Consider the following 13,377-nt stretch of genomic DNA (forward strand, 5'->3'; position numbering starts at 1 on the left):
AATTAAAAATAAGAAAAAAAAAGAAGGAAAAGAATAAACCCTATAATATTTATATATATATATATATATATATATATATATATATATATATATATATGCACGAATAATTATATCCCCTTTATGTTGGCATTTATATTTTTTTACACTTAGTTTTTGTGTGGAGTTCACCAACGAATTTGAATTTAATTACTAGAGTTTGAAATTAGGAAAGAATTGCAAATTAGGGAATATAAATAAAAAAAGAGAAGAAAAAAAGAGAAGAAAATAGGAAATTCGCGCCTGGGCTGAATCCACACCGCTCGGCCCATCTTCTTTTTATTCCCTTCGCGCTGGCCGGCCCGTTTACACCCTCACGTCTCACACTGCCCCGTGGGTCCAATTTGTCAGCCTTAGCGCCAACTCGTGCTTCATCCTCCTCACCTCACCATGCCGCACGAATCGGGTCCTCTGCCGGTGATGCCAGATCTCCCCAACGACCTCCGCCCGCAAATCGAGCTGAGCTAACCGTCTCCACGCGAGTCGCCCTGCTGCGTATAAGTCAATTCCCTTCCATGTGGGCCCCGTTCGCTAGGCTCATCTTCAACCCACTGCCGTAGAAATCATCTACCGTGTTGTTGTTGGGATCGACCGGATTCCTCGGGCGCGGACTCAGGGGCTGGCCGGTTCTCTCTCGTCTGCCGTTACAAGCTTGGGACCGAAATCCCTCCCACCGACTCCGGGTATATATGAAGGCTAGGTCCCTGGTCATCGCGGGGAGTGAGCGGGTAAGGGAGTGCCTCCACGGAGCATAGCCTTGCAAGCAATGGTTGATGCCATGGCGGCCGCCTCACACATGATGTGTCGGTGCTACCGCTTGGGCTTGGATTGAAATCGGTGGGGCGGTTTGCGGGAGCACGTGGATGCGCACGTGATTTCCTCTGCGACCAGGGTTGGGCGGTGAGCACCGCCGCCGCCGTAGCTTGACCTCAATCTCAATTCTCAATCTATGAAGCCATGGTCCTCTGCGTGTGGTCTGGAAGCATCGCATGAAGGTATGGAGTTATGGCAAGTTGCTTCCCGGCCGTGTGTTCGGTCAGAACTCGCCGAATGGCTCGCCGTTGTTCAACTTCATCAACAATCCGCAGCGCGCCGTGGCCATGAGAAATTACCTTGTGAATCCCGGTGAGTGCCTGTCCTGTAGCTTCCTCATGCCCCCAATTTGGTATAATCCTAGTTCGATTAGGAAATAGCATTCCCGGGCGGGCTCGCTGTCGTTCCAGTCATGGCACCGCCGCGGTGCTAGTGTCTCTGCCCGCTTTTGCCTGGTGGTGTGTGCGAGGGAAGAGTGATGATAGCGCACGCGTGGGATGGGTAGCCAATGGTGTGGATATGATCCCAGCCCCGGTAGCTCGTCTGCCGTTGATTCACCAGTGTATGGCCACGATTTGAACTAAAGTAGCGTTGTGATGATATATTCCTGATCGCTGGGTGTCTATCCGATGGCCTCAGTTGGATCGAGGGATTGACATCACGGGACCATCGGATCTGCATCCGACGACTATGAATGAATAACGGTTCGATTTAATAGAAATCTAATCCTGGCGCTCCGTTTGGGATCAGACGGCTAGCTTTGCGCGATAACGCTTCGCCGTGGCGAATTTGCATAAGAGACCCTGGAAAATCCTTTTATCAACCCGCAGTCCAGTTTGACTGTAGCTCTGAGTCTAGGAAATTTTTATATATGAGCCCCTGTCTTTTCCAGTAATTAGCGTGCAGTCCAGAAGCATAGGAAAAATTCAGAAATTCAGTTAGAAAATGATTTCTAGTGTTAAAATAATTCTAGAATCTTATTTAATTCATAGAAAATCCATCTCAAGTCCAAATTGACCCATTTCAATTTCTATAAGTTTATTATATTATTTTTTATCACCTATTGCCTATGTTTTGACATGAAAACAATAATAAAATTGGACTTCTAATTAATCTTATATCAAATACATAAAACCTCAGTAAATTCATAACTCCTCCGTTTTAACTCCGATTTGATCCGTTCAAGTTGCATTAGTCTCACAGAAACGCGTAGATCATTATTGTTCAGTTTGTTCTTATGTTTGGTATGATGTTAATTTTATCTATACCATGTCTGTTTGTATTGCTACAACTAGCGCGAAGGCGTATCATCTGAAAAGCAAGTTGGTACCTGAAATCTCAAGTGCCAGGCAAGTTGTGCCCTTGATCACTTCTTTTACCCACTCATGTTCTAATTAATCATAATGATCTGCATAGGTTAATTTTGATGGGACCCAATAGGTTACCCTAGTTTGATTATCTTTATACCTTGTTACCACTGAACTTCTTGGGTAGTACTTGCTAGTGCTTTATGTGGTTTTGGGTATGAAGATACATTATTCATGATCACACTTTTATTATCTGTTTATTATTACTGTTCATGATAAGATCATTATGTTAATTGGAACATGGAGCGACCACCCGGGAAAACAATGCTACCACAAGGGTTTAATGGGACGCCCTTGGCTGATTAATTAGGAAAGCTAGTGGAGGACTACCTTACCCGAAAGGGGCAAGGGCAGTAGGGGAGTGGTCAGTGTAGGGAAGCCCTCGGGAGGATTTTGCTGCGATGGCGGTCCTGCAAGGGATTCCTGCATTGGAGCTTCCCATAAACTGTAGCGGGTTTTCTGAAGCTAGTGGAACTTTGTAAAGGCCTCGTAGTGTTACCCTGCCTCGCCTCCTCGGTAGTGGTGTATGGGAAGTCGCGATCCCTTGGCAGATGGGTAACATGACTTGTGGGTAAAGATGCGCAACCTCTGCAGAGTGTAAAACTGGTATACTAGCCGTGCTCACGGTCATGAGCAGCTCGGACCCTCACATGATTAATTTATGGAACTAAATTCAATTTGTCATATGCATTGCATCGCAGGTGATGTTGTTACTTTTGTTCTACTGCTTAATTGGGTTGGTATTTACTTATACTTAGTAATTGCTAATAAAATTTTGACCAACTTTAAAAGCAATGCTCAGCTCTAACCATCCTTTTTGGTAAGCCTTACACTTCACATGAATTCCCACCTTTGGCGAGTTCATTCACATTATTCCCCACAACTTGTTGAGCGATGAACGTATGTGAGCTCACTCTTGCTGTCTCACACCCCCCCACAGGTCAAGAACAGGCACCGCAGGATGAGGCGCTTGGAGGATGTTGCGATGTGTTCATGAGAGGTCTAGGCCGTCGTCTCCCAGTCAACTTTGGGTTGCTGGACCGTTGTCTCCTTATAATGTAATTATTTATTTTGTATAGAACTCCTGTTATATATAAAGATGTGACATTCGATCCTGTGCCACTATACATCATATGTGTGAGACTTGGTCCCAGCACACCTGGTGTTTATGTTCGCGCCCGGGTCTTGGTGCCCCTGAAATCCGGGTGTGACACAAAGGCAGGACAGCCCCAGAACATGAACGCCGCCCAAGCAGCGCGCGATGTCTTGGGCGGTCCTCCGGTGCGCGCGGCGCGACAACCGCCCTCGCGGCGAGAGGGGGCACCGGGAGCTGAGCCAGAGCCAGCTGAGCCAGCGAGCCCAACGCGCTAAAGCTGACGACCCTCGCCGTCGATCGGCCCCGCGTTGTCGGAGTCCGACCCTCCCGCTAGGCCGGTGAGCGCCCTCTCCCTTGAATGCTGAGGGAGAGGCTGACCCACGAACCCGCGCGGGAGGTAGAGCTCCGGCTCAGCCCGGCCTCTGCCCCAGCAAGGATGATGAAGATCCTTGAAGCTGAGGGCGGGACCAAGATCGCAGCCTGGCTTGCTTCTCCCCACCCAGGGGCTGGTGGTCACCGTCTTGGGTGACCACCGGCGAGGGGATGCGGCCGGGCTGCCTGATGAAAATCCTTGAAGCCGAACGATGGCTGAAAGGTACCAACTTCCGTGAAGTTGCGTTCCTCTAACGACAAGGCGGAAGGATCGCGGGTGTTCCCCATCCGGGGGCTCGGAAGGTGGAAAGACGCGATGCATAAGGGAGCGCGAAGACATGGTTGCCTTTCAAGGAGGTCACCCTCCTTTTAAAGGCAACTCTCCCCACTTGCGTCCTCAGCCATCGCGGGCTGAGTCTTCTCCAACACGCTCCAAGGTCCTCCCCCTATGAACCGGGGGCTGGGTCCCACGCGTCATGCAAGCTGGCCCAGGGCAGAAGAAGCCAAACCGCCGCGCGCGGTGCGCGCAACTGCCCAGCGGTTACAAGCATTCCTCCACTTTCGCCCAGACCAGCGGGTGAAAGGGCGGACAGCCATGCAGGCGGCATGCAACCGCGCCAAGTGGGCGCACCCCTTCGACTCCAACGCGCCCAGCATGGAGGCCCAGGCCCACACGTCATGCAACCGGCGCGCCGGTTGCTACGTGCAAGCAACTGCACCGCCACTCGCGCCACTACCGCGCCTCCTCGACTGCGGAACCAGTACCGCGACTCGAGGCAACCCTGCGTATGACCCAACAGTGCCAGCCAGGCACATCGGTCACGGGTCAGTCAGCTGCGGGAGAAGGCGCGACGGTCAATACGGCCAAAAATGGGCCGGCAGTAATGGCGGTGGCAGGCGGGCGGAAGCAGCGGTCACGTCGTCAGCCGAGCTCACGTCCCATCCAGGGACAGCAAGGGAACCCTCTCTCGCGGCGTGAAGACGGCGCGCCCGTGTTCCGTTCCTCGAACGGCTCGCGCACGCGCAACGGCTGCCCTGTGAACCACTCGCCCCGTCGCATTAACTCCGCGGCGGGACAGGCGGCACCTTTGACAGGAGAAGTGGGCGACGCTTCACCTTCGCCATAACGACCGCGTCAAAAAAGGTGTGCCACGTCGTTTCGATTTCGTATCCTTTTCCTCTTTCTCTCTCTTACAACAGGGACCGGGAAAGGGGATACCCCGAAAGGGATCCTTCTCCGCGAAGGAAACGGGCTCCGAGCCCCCCTACTGATCAGAGGTTCGAAGGTTGGCCCCTCGGAGGGGTTCAACAGCCGCCTCAGAGCGCTCGGGCTCCGCGCCCACTACTGGTCAGAGGTTCGAGGGCCGGCCCCTCGGAAGGGTCCAACGGCCGCCTCAGGCCACTCGGGCTCCGCGCCCACTACTGATCAGGGGTTCATAGGCTGGCCCTCAAAGGGTTCACAGCCGCCTTAGACGCAGAGCGAGGGATGACCCTGGGTACGTTCGATACATAACCAAGGCTTGGGCTACGCTCCCGAGGTACCCTAGGACATTTCCGAGACCAGCGGGAACGATCTTGTAACGGAATCCCATCAGAGGGAGGCATCGAGCCCTCGGACCCCGTCAAAAGGGGACCGAGTCCGGCAGATCACCCGCAGGTACTTTTGGAGCGTGCCTCCGGGCCTCTAGCCGACCCCTAACAAATGGGGCACGGGCGTCCACTCGGATTACCCGTCAGCAGCTCACTGGAGACACCATGTTCGGCGCCCTCCAAGGGCAACATGGCGCTTCCCCCCCCTCCTCCTTGCGGAAAGGCGACGCAGGGGCGTATGTAAAAAAGTCGAGTCTTTCCTTGGCTGTCCTCTCGCCCTGTGCGGAGGCTCGGGGGCTGCTCTCGCAAACCCGGCTCCGGCCAAACCGTTGACAGCGTCAACATACCAGCCCGAGAACTTGGGACCTGACCGTGCACCCGGGCTACGGCCAGCTCGCATGAGGGAACAACCAGACCGGCCGAAGCATCGCGAAACGCATTAAGACCTCGAAGGAGTCAAACTACTCCTCCGAGGCCTCGGGGGCTACACCCGACGGGTGCGCTCGCGCGCACCCACCGGAACAAAATGCAACCGAGAAAGGCCGGTCCCCTTGCAAAAAAGTGCGACAAAAGCCTCCAAGCGAGTATTAACACTCCCTTCGAGGCTCGAGGGCTACTGTCGGGGACCATAATTAGGGGTACCCCCAAGACTCCTAATCTCAGCTGGTAACCCCCATCAGCACAAAGCTGCAAAGGCCTGATGGGTGCGATTAAGTCAAGGCTCGGTCCACTCAAGGGACACGATCTCGCCTCGCCCGAGCCCAGCCTCGGGCAAGGGCAGCCGACCCCGGAGGATTCACGTCTCGCCCGAGGGCCCCCTCAAGCAACGGACACACCTTCGGCTCGCCCGAGGCCCAGTCTTCGCCAAGAAGCAACCTTGGCCCGATCGCCACGCCGACCGACCGAATTATAGGAGCATTTAATGCAAAGGTGGCCTGACACCTTTATCCTGACGCGCGCCCTTCAGTCAACAGAGCCGAAGTGACCGCAGTCACTTCGCCGCTCCTCTGACCGGCCTGACAAAAGGACAGCGCCGCCTGCGCCGCTCCGACTGTTGCGCCACTCGGCAGAGTGCGGCTGACAGCAGCCAAGTCCGGCCTCGAGTGCCATAGGAAGCTCCGCCTCGCCCGACCCAGGGCTCGGACTCGGGCTCAGCCCCGGAAGACGACGAACTCCGCCTCGCCCGACCCCAGGGCTCGGACTCGGGCTCAGCCCCGGAAGACGACGAACTCTGCCTCGCCCGACCCAGGGCTCGGACTCGGGCTCAGCCCCGGAAGACGACGAACTCTGCTTTGCCCGACCCCTGGGCTCGGACTCGGGCTCAGCCCCGGAAGACGACGAACTCTGCATCTCCCGACCCTAGGGCTTGGACTCAGGCTCAGCCCCGGAAGACGACGAACTCCGCTTCGCCCGACCCCAGGGCTCGGACTCAGCCCTGGCCTCAGCCGACGGTCTCAGCCTCGCCCGACCCAGGGGCTCGGACTCGACCTCGGCCTTGGAAGACAGACTCGACCTCGACCTCGGAGGAGCCTCCACCTCGCCCAACCCAGGGCTCGGGCCGACCACGTCATAGGAGGCGCCATCATTACCCTACCCCAAGCTAACTCAGGCTATGGGGAACAAGACCGGCGTCCCAACTGGCTCGCCCCGGTAAAACAAGTAATGATGGCGCCCCGCATGCTCCATGACAACGACGGCTCTCAGCCCTCTTACGGAAGCAAGGAGACATCAGCAAGGACTTGACAGCCTTGACAGCTGTCCTTCCGCCAGGCTCCGGCGCTCCTCCGACGGCCACGACATCACACGAACAGGGTGCCAAAACCTCTCTGGCTGCCACGATGGCATGTACTTAGGGCACTAGCTCTCCTCCGCTAGACACGTTAGCACACTGCTACACCCCCCATTGTACATCTGGATCCTTTCCTTACGCCTATAAAAGGAAGGTCCAGGGCCCTCTTACAGAAGGTTGGCCGCGCGGGGAAGGACGGGACGGCGCTCGCGTAAGCCGCTCGCTCCCTCCCGCGTGGACGCTTGTAACCCCCTACTGCAAGCGCACCCGACCTGGGCGCGGGACAAACACGAAGGCCGCGGATTTCCCCTTTTACGCCTGTCTCCCTCCGGCTTCTTCCCCCCTTCACGCTCCGTCTCGCGTCGACCCATCTGGGCTGAGGCACGCGGCGACAATTTACTCGTCGGTCCAGGGACCCCCCGGGTTCGAAACACCGACACGGGTTGTAGTTGTGATTAAGTTGTTAAATTTCAGTTTCGCCCTATTTACCCCCCCTCTAGGCGACTTTCAATGTTTAATATATAATTGTAACTATTTTTGAATAATTAACTTGGTTAGTGATTCATGAAATGTTTTGTTGCCGCTCAATTATTGTTGATACTTAATTGCTTATAGCTGAATTATTGTTTAAAAGTATACACTGAGTAGAAACCCATGCATGGGTGACCCAAAACCCATTCGAAACCCGATGGGTTCGGCTGTGGGCTTGGAATTGCATCTGCCGGTGCGATCGCATGCGGGTTTAGATAGACTCCACGAATGCGATCACATACGGGTTTTTGCTCCACGTCCCGAACCTGACCTATTGCCATCTCTACCTCCCACACGCAATGAGGCCATGTGCCTTCAACCTCTCTATGTTCCTCTAGTCTAGCCAAAATCCTAACTTTGTCAATACAAGTTTTTTTAGATATGACTTTTCGAAAAGGTACTGTGAGCTCAAAATCTTGAGTTTTTAGGGTTTTTTTTGTCAATGCGGATTTTTAGGCCTCTAGGTAACTAAGGATTCTTTTAATGGGAACTAAGTGAGCCTCCTTATGATTATCTTGAAATTTAGGACACATAGAATAAACATGATGTCAGGTCTAAATGTGGTCAAAGATAATAATCTACCAACTGATAAGATGTTTGATCAATCAGTTTACCTTCTTCACCTAGGTCAAGATGCCCATTTGCTGGTGTTGGTATCTTGATATGCTTGCATTCACTCATATTAAATCTCTTGAGAAGATTCTAGTATACTTTTCTTAAGAGATGAAATCCCCTTCTCTCATTTGCTTGACTTGAAAACTAAGGAAGAATGTAAGTTATCAAATCTTTGACATCAGTTCACTACATTCATTGAAATATTACTCATTTGTTTAACTAAATATGATGTTGCCAACATAAACAAATATGAATGTCACCATGAAGATTTTTAGTGAATAGTGTGGTGTAAATAGTCCCAATTTTAAGGCCCTTCTCAATGATAAAATGTTGAAGGCACTCGTACCATGCTCTCGAAGCCTCCTTGAGCCCATATATCGCCTTAGATAGCCTATAAACATGATTATGATATCTAAGGTCTTCAAACCTGAGAGCTATGAAACAAGCTATTGTGGGATGTGAGCTGTGAATAACTGAAAGTTGTTTGGTGGAATTCATTGTGGTTGTGGGGGTCACGGACGAGCGAACGACGCAAATGTTGATTGGGGATGATGAGGAAGACTGAAGTGGTTTTTAACTTATCAATGGAAAACAAGTAATATTTGCAAAGTTCTTCCACCTAAAAGCCGCTAAAAGCAGGTCCAGAGGTGCTTTCAATTTTTTATTGTGAGAAAGTTGGCTTTGAAAAAAAGCTGCTGGTTGGAATGAGCCCTTTGGTTTAGCTTTTGCCTTTTTGGAGACAGAAGCCACGCCAAAAGTTAAAGCAAATACATCCTTAATAATCTTGATTGTTGCCGAACACCCACTTTGTTCTAATTATTTTTGCATCTTGTGGTCACTCTTCAAATGTTCATACTTCATTGTGGGTGAAGTTATTTAATTCTTCATGTGTGGCATTCATCCAATCTAGATCTTTGAGAGCCTTATCAATACAAGTTGGCTTAATGCAAGAAATAAAGAAATGTTGTTTAATAAATGAAGCATTTTTAGGATAGAGTCATTACACCCCTTAGAGAACTTTTTATGGTAAGATCTTATGGGTGGGTTTGTAGTAGATGTGGCTTCTTATTTTAACCACTTGAGGAGGAGATCGTGGAGTATCTACATCTTGACCTTGTGTCACCATTTGATCTTGAAAGACATAAGTATCTTTATTTGTTTGTCTAAATTTTATTATCATCTTGTGATGTTGGAATATGCCTCCAATTCCTTTTATATATTTGGAATATGTCTTGGAAAATGCTTTCCTGTACGCCTATAAATATAGACCCTCCCTGTAACTTGTACTCTGCGGTTGATAGTGGATTTGTTTCCTCGTGTTTGTTTGCTCCTCCATATTGGAGAGGATTTTTCCACGTAAATCTGTATGTCTATTTTATTACCTAACTAGTGGTATTAGAGATAGAGTTAGACACATTGTTTTTATCCACATTGTGGCCGCCGCCGCCGCTGGGTTTTGCTATTTGTCGCATTATGTCGACTAAATTTGATATTTTGAAGTTTGATGGCAAAATTAGTTTTGCTATTTGGCAGATTCAGATGAAGGCCGTTCTTACCCAATTTGTTGTTCAAAAGGAGTTGCAGACACGACCTGCTGACATGACTGATGATAAGTGGCAAGATATTGATGAGAGAGCTTTGTCCGCCATATAGCTCAGTTTGTCTTTTGATGTTCTGCGTGAAGTAATGCATGAAAAATCTGCAACAACATTGTGGAAGAAATTGGAGGAGCTGTATATGACCAAGAGTCTTGCAAACAAGCTACGTTTTAAGGGCGTCTTTACACTATTCACATGTCATAAGGTACATCTGTGCAGTCACATCTTAATGAATTTAATTCAATTATTGTGGACCTTGAGAGTCTTGATGTGAAGATAGATGATGAAGATAAGACAATTTTGTTGGTAGTCTTTGCCCCCTTCTTTTAAGCATTTTAACGAAATTATGTTTTATGGTAATCATACTTCACTGTCCTTTGAGAATGTTAAGTCAAATTTGTTGTCGAAGGATGATGTCGATTCTCGTTCTGAACCCAAAGGTGAAGGTTTAATTGTTCGAGGATCTGGAGATCATAAATCCAACCTTTATTGTCGTTATTGCAGGAAAAAATACTCATCATATTTCTCAGTGCCCCAAAGTGAGAAATAAAGAGGAGAGAAAGAAAAAATATTTGGATAAGTCTTCTGCTGAAGCCAGTTTTGTTGAAACTTCGGATAGTGGAGAAGCTCTGCTTGTTGCCTCTGTTGAAAATTGTTCTTCTTGGGTTCTCGATTTCGCTTGCACTTTTCATATTTGTTTGCATAGAGTTTGGTTTTCTGATTATGTTCAGTCTCATGCTGGTGAGATTGTTATTGGAGATGGATCCACATGTGAGATTATTGGAATCGGCTCTATTTATATCCAAATTCATGATGGCAGTATTAAGAAACTTATCGATGTTCATTTTGTTCCAAAATTAAAGAGAAATCTTATTTCTTTGAGCACTTTAGAAGCAATGAGATTCAATTTTGCTGCTATTGATGGTGTTCTTAAGGTCTCTCGTGACAATTGTATTATCTTGAAGGGCAACCGTTTGAATAATCTCTATTACTTGCAATGTTAAACAGTTGATGTTGAATCTGTTTATATTGGGTTTCAGAAAAGAGGTTATTTTGATGATACGAAGTCGTGCTCTAGTTCTAAGTCTAATGATTCCTTAGACTTGGTTGATATTCAAATTTAGCATCCTAGTTGTGTTTGGGAAACAGTTCTATGGATTTAGAGTGAAGGAGAGATTTGTTGGAATATGCCTATAATTCTTTTTATATATTTGGAATATGCTTTCCTTTACATCTATAAATATAGACCCTCCCTATAACTTGTACTCTATGGTTGATAGTGGATCTGTTTCCTCGTGGTTGCTTGCTCCTCAATATTGGAGAGGATTTTTCCACGTAAATATCTATGTCTATTTTATTTTCTAACACGTGACATTGATGAATAAAGCATGTCAATCTTTCACATCTTCTTGTCTAGGCTGTAGGTTGAGACTAGCAACGTTATATTCATGTAACCACGCAACTAAGGTTTACTTTGAATTCAATCTACGTGAGAAATCCCTCCCCCTCCCCGGGCATTCAGAAACTATAAAAATACCAGGTATTGATTGTAAATGAACTAACACATCACCAAACCACGATGTGAATATGACATGGAGTCAGAGATTAACAAATGCATACAAAACATCCCCCCATACAAGAAGAATTTTTTTTAACGTACTGGCACTGGGAGTACCTCTTTCTGTTGACATACAGAAGAAAATGTGAACAAATAGTCCCAAGAGACTATTTACATGAAAAAGAAAAGAAACAAGAAAACAATGCCACCAACAAACTCCACGTCGGCAAACAAGAACAAGAAAAGAATGGACCTTATGTTCATAGATAGGAACTATGTTTGAGTTCATCCTGAATCTGACCTGCTAGTTTGTTCAGGAGTTTGTCACAAAAAAACTACAAACCAAGCAAACAGGAAAGATGTCAGTAGCTGGATTCAAAATTTTAAATTGATCTAAAATAAAGGAGGCGTCCACATTTTATAAATCCATGGATCTTTGAATTATTTAGGCAAGACCCTACAGTGAAATCGTAGCAAAGAGCTAACAAGTCAAGCTGCTAGACAGTCAGCGTCATACTGATTATTACAAGAACAACATTGGCGCGAGACGGAAACGCTTCCTGTTTCAGAAGATATAAACAGCTCAGGGCTTGCAATCAACTGTTCAGAATTTTTTTTTTTGGAATTTTGCCACTTGAAACATCTGCCGTCCAACGCTACTTATGCACGGAAACAAGTGACTGGACGCGTACATTTCCACCTTGCAATACCAAAGGCAAGCGCGTGCGACAGGCTTCACCTTCACCAACCTGCAGCTGGGTCCACGGGCTGGCGGCGCGCGTCGTTTGCCTCGCGTCGCCGAGCTGCGGCCAGGCCCGACCGGTTGGACTCCACGGCGCTGTCGGGTAGTGGTCGGTCGAGCGGGAGCGGGGACAGGACCTGGCCGCGCCAGCCTTCTTCCCGCGGCGCCGGCCGGACACCGAGCCTACGGGACGCCTGGCGCACGTCGGTGCCGCCGAGCACCTGCTGGACGAAGGAGAGCTCCAGGCGGTCGAGGAACGTCGCGTGCCGCTCCTCCGTCCACCCCTCGCCGCGCGCCAGCGCCGCCAGATCGTCCATCGGGTAGATCGGCTCGCACAACGGCCTGCCGAGGGTGTGGATGACGCACGGTTCCGCCGCTTGTACTTGCCTTGCCGCTGGAGAATGTGGTGCCACGGCTGGCCGAAATATCTAGCGAGGAAGCTCTAGCTGGGTGGCTACCTTATATAACGCCGTCGCCGTGTAAGTGTAACTGATATGGCTTGGGTCCAACGCAGGATAGCATTGACTAGCAATCTGGCGGCGTGGGCGGTCGGAAGCGACGATTTCAGTCCATATCACTTCTTTACGTCACATCATCAACATTTCACTCCCTACTTTTTCATCTCCCGCAGACCGTAGCGGTTCCCCCTAAATATTTCCTCTATACCCCACTACAATTATAAAATATCATTTTCTATATTTTTCATCTATTATAAATTTTTCATCTACTAACAATTGGAAGTGAGCTCACGTGAACAGTATTTAGAGGGCAACTGCATGCACGCTAGAACGAGAGGGAGAGAGAAGCGGACCTCCCCGTAAGGTGCCTGGCAGGGGGCGCCGCTGCGACCGCCATGCATGCTACAGGGCAAGGGGAGGGAGCTTCGCGCAGCAGGCGCTGCGGATAGTCTTAACGCGGTAGTACTATCGGGACAACGTCATTTTAAAGTTTAAATTTTCGAAAAAGATAAAAAAATCTTAGAATCTGGTCTATGAATAGACGTGGGATGTTTGGGTTCTGGCGAACGTACGACGAAAATTCATGAGGGGCCAAAAAAACCACATGATAAATCAAGCAAAGGATCGTAAAAACCAGCGTTGCATTGAATTCAAGTTTTATATCAATACACGATATAAATTCAAAGAAAAAAAATAAACAAAAGAAGTAAACATATTGTTAAGTTCTTACTAGCCTAATAAAAATGGGTGTACCTTGTCGATTATTTATCTCTTCGATGGACAGGTGTACCGAGAAAGGGGTGGGTCAAGGG

General features: G+C 48.9%; 1 protein-coding gene across 1 annotated transcript; it reads right to left on the reverse strand.

The window, feature by feature from the left end:
• Positions 1-11,396: 11,396 nt before the first annotated feature.
• On the reverse strand, positions 11,397-12,520 carry LOC100384219 (uncharacterized). The gene has a single exon (NM_001176791.2). The coding sequence runs from the start codon at positions 12,422-12,424 to the stop codon at positions 12,107-12,109; it is 318 nt and encodes a 105-aa protein (NP_001170262.1). The 5' UTR covers positions 12,425-12,520; the 3' UTR covers positions 11,397-12,106.
• Between the last annotated feature and the right edge of the window lie 857 nt (positions 12,521-13,377).

Source organism: Zea mays, chromosome 4, assembly GCF_902167145.1.
Source record: "Zea mays cultivar B73 chromosome 4, Zm-B73-REFERENCE-NAM-5.0, whole genome shotgun sequence".
Lineage (NCBI taxonomy): Eukaryota > Viridiplantae > Streptophyta > Magnoliopsida > Poales > Poaceae > Zea > Zea mays.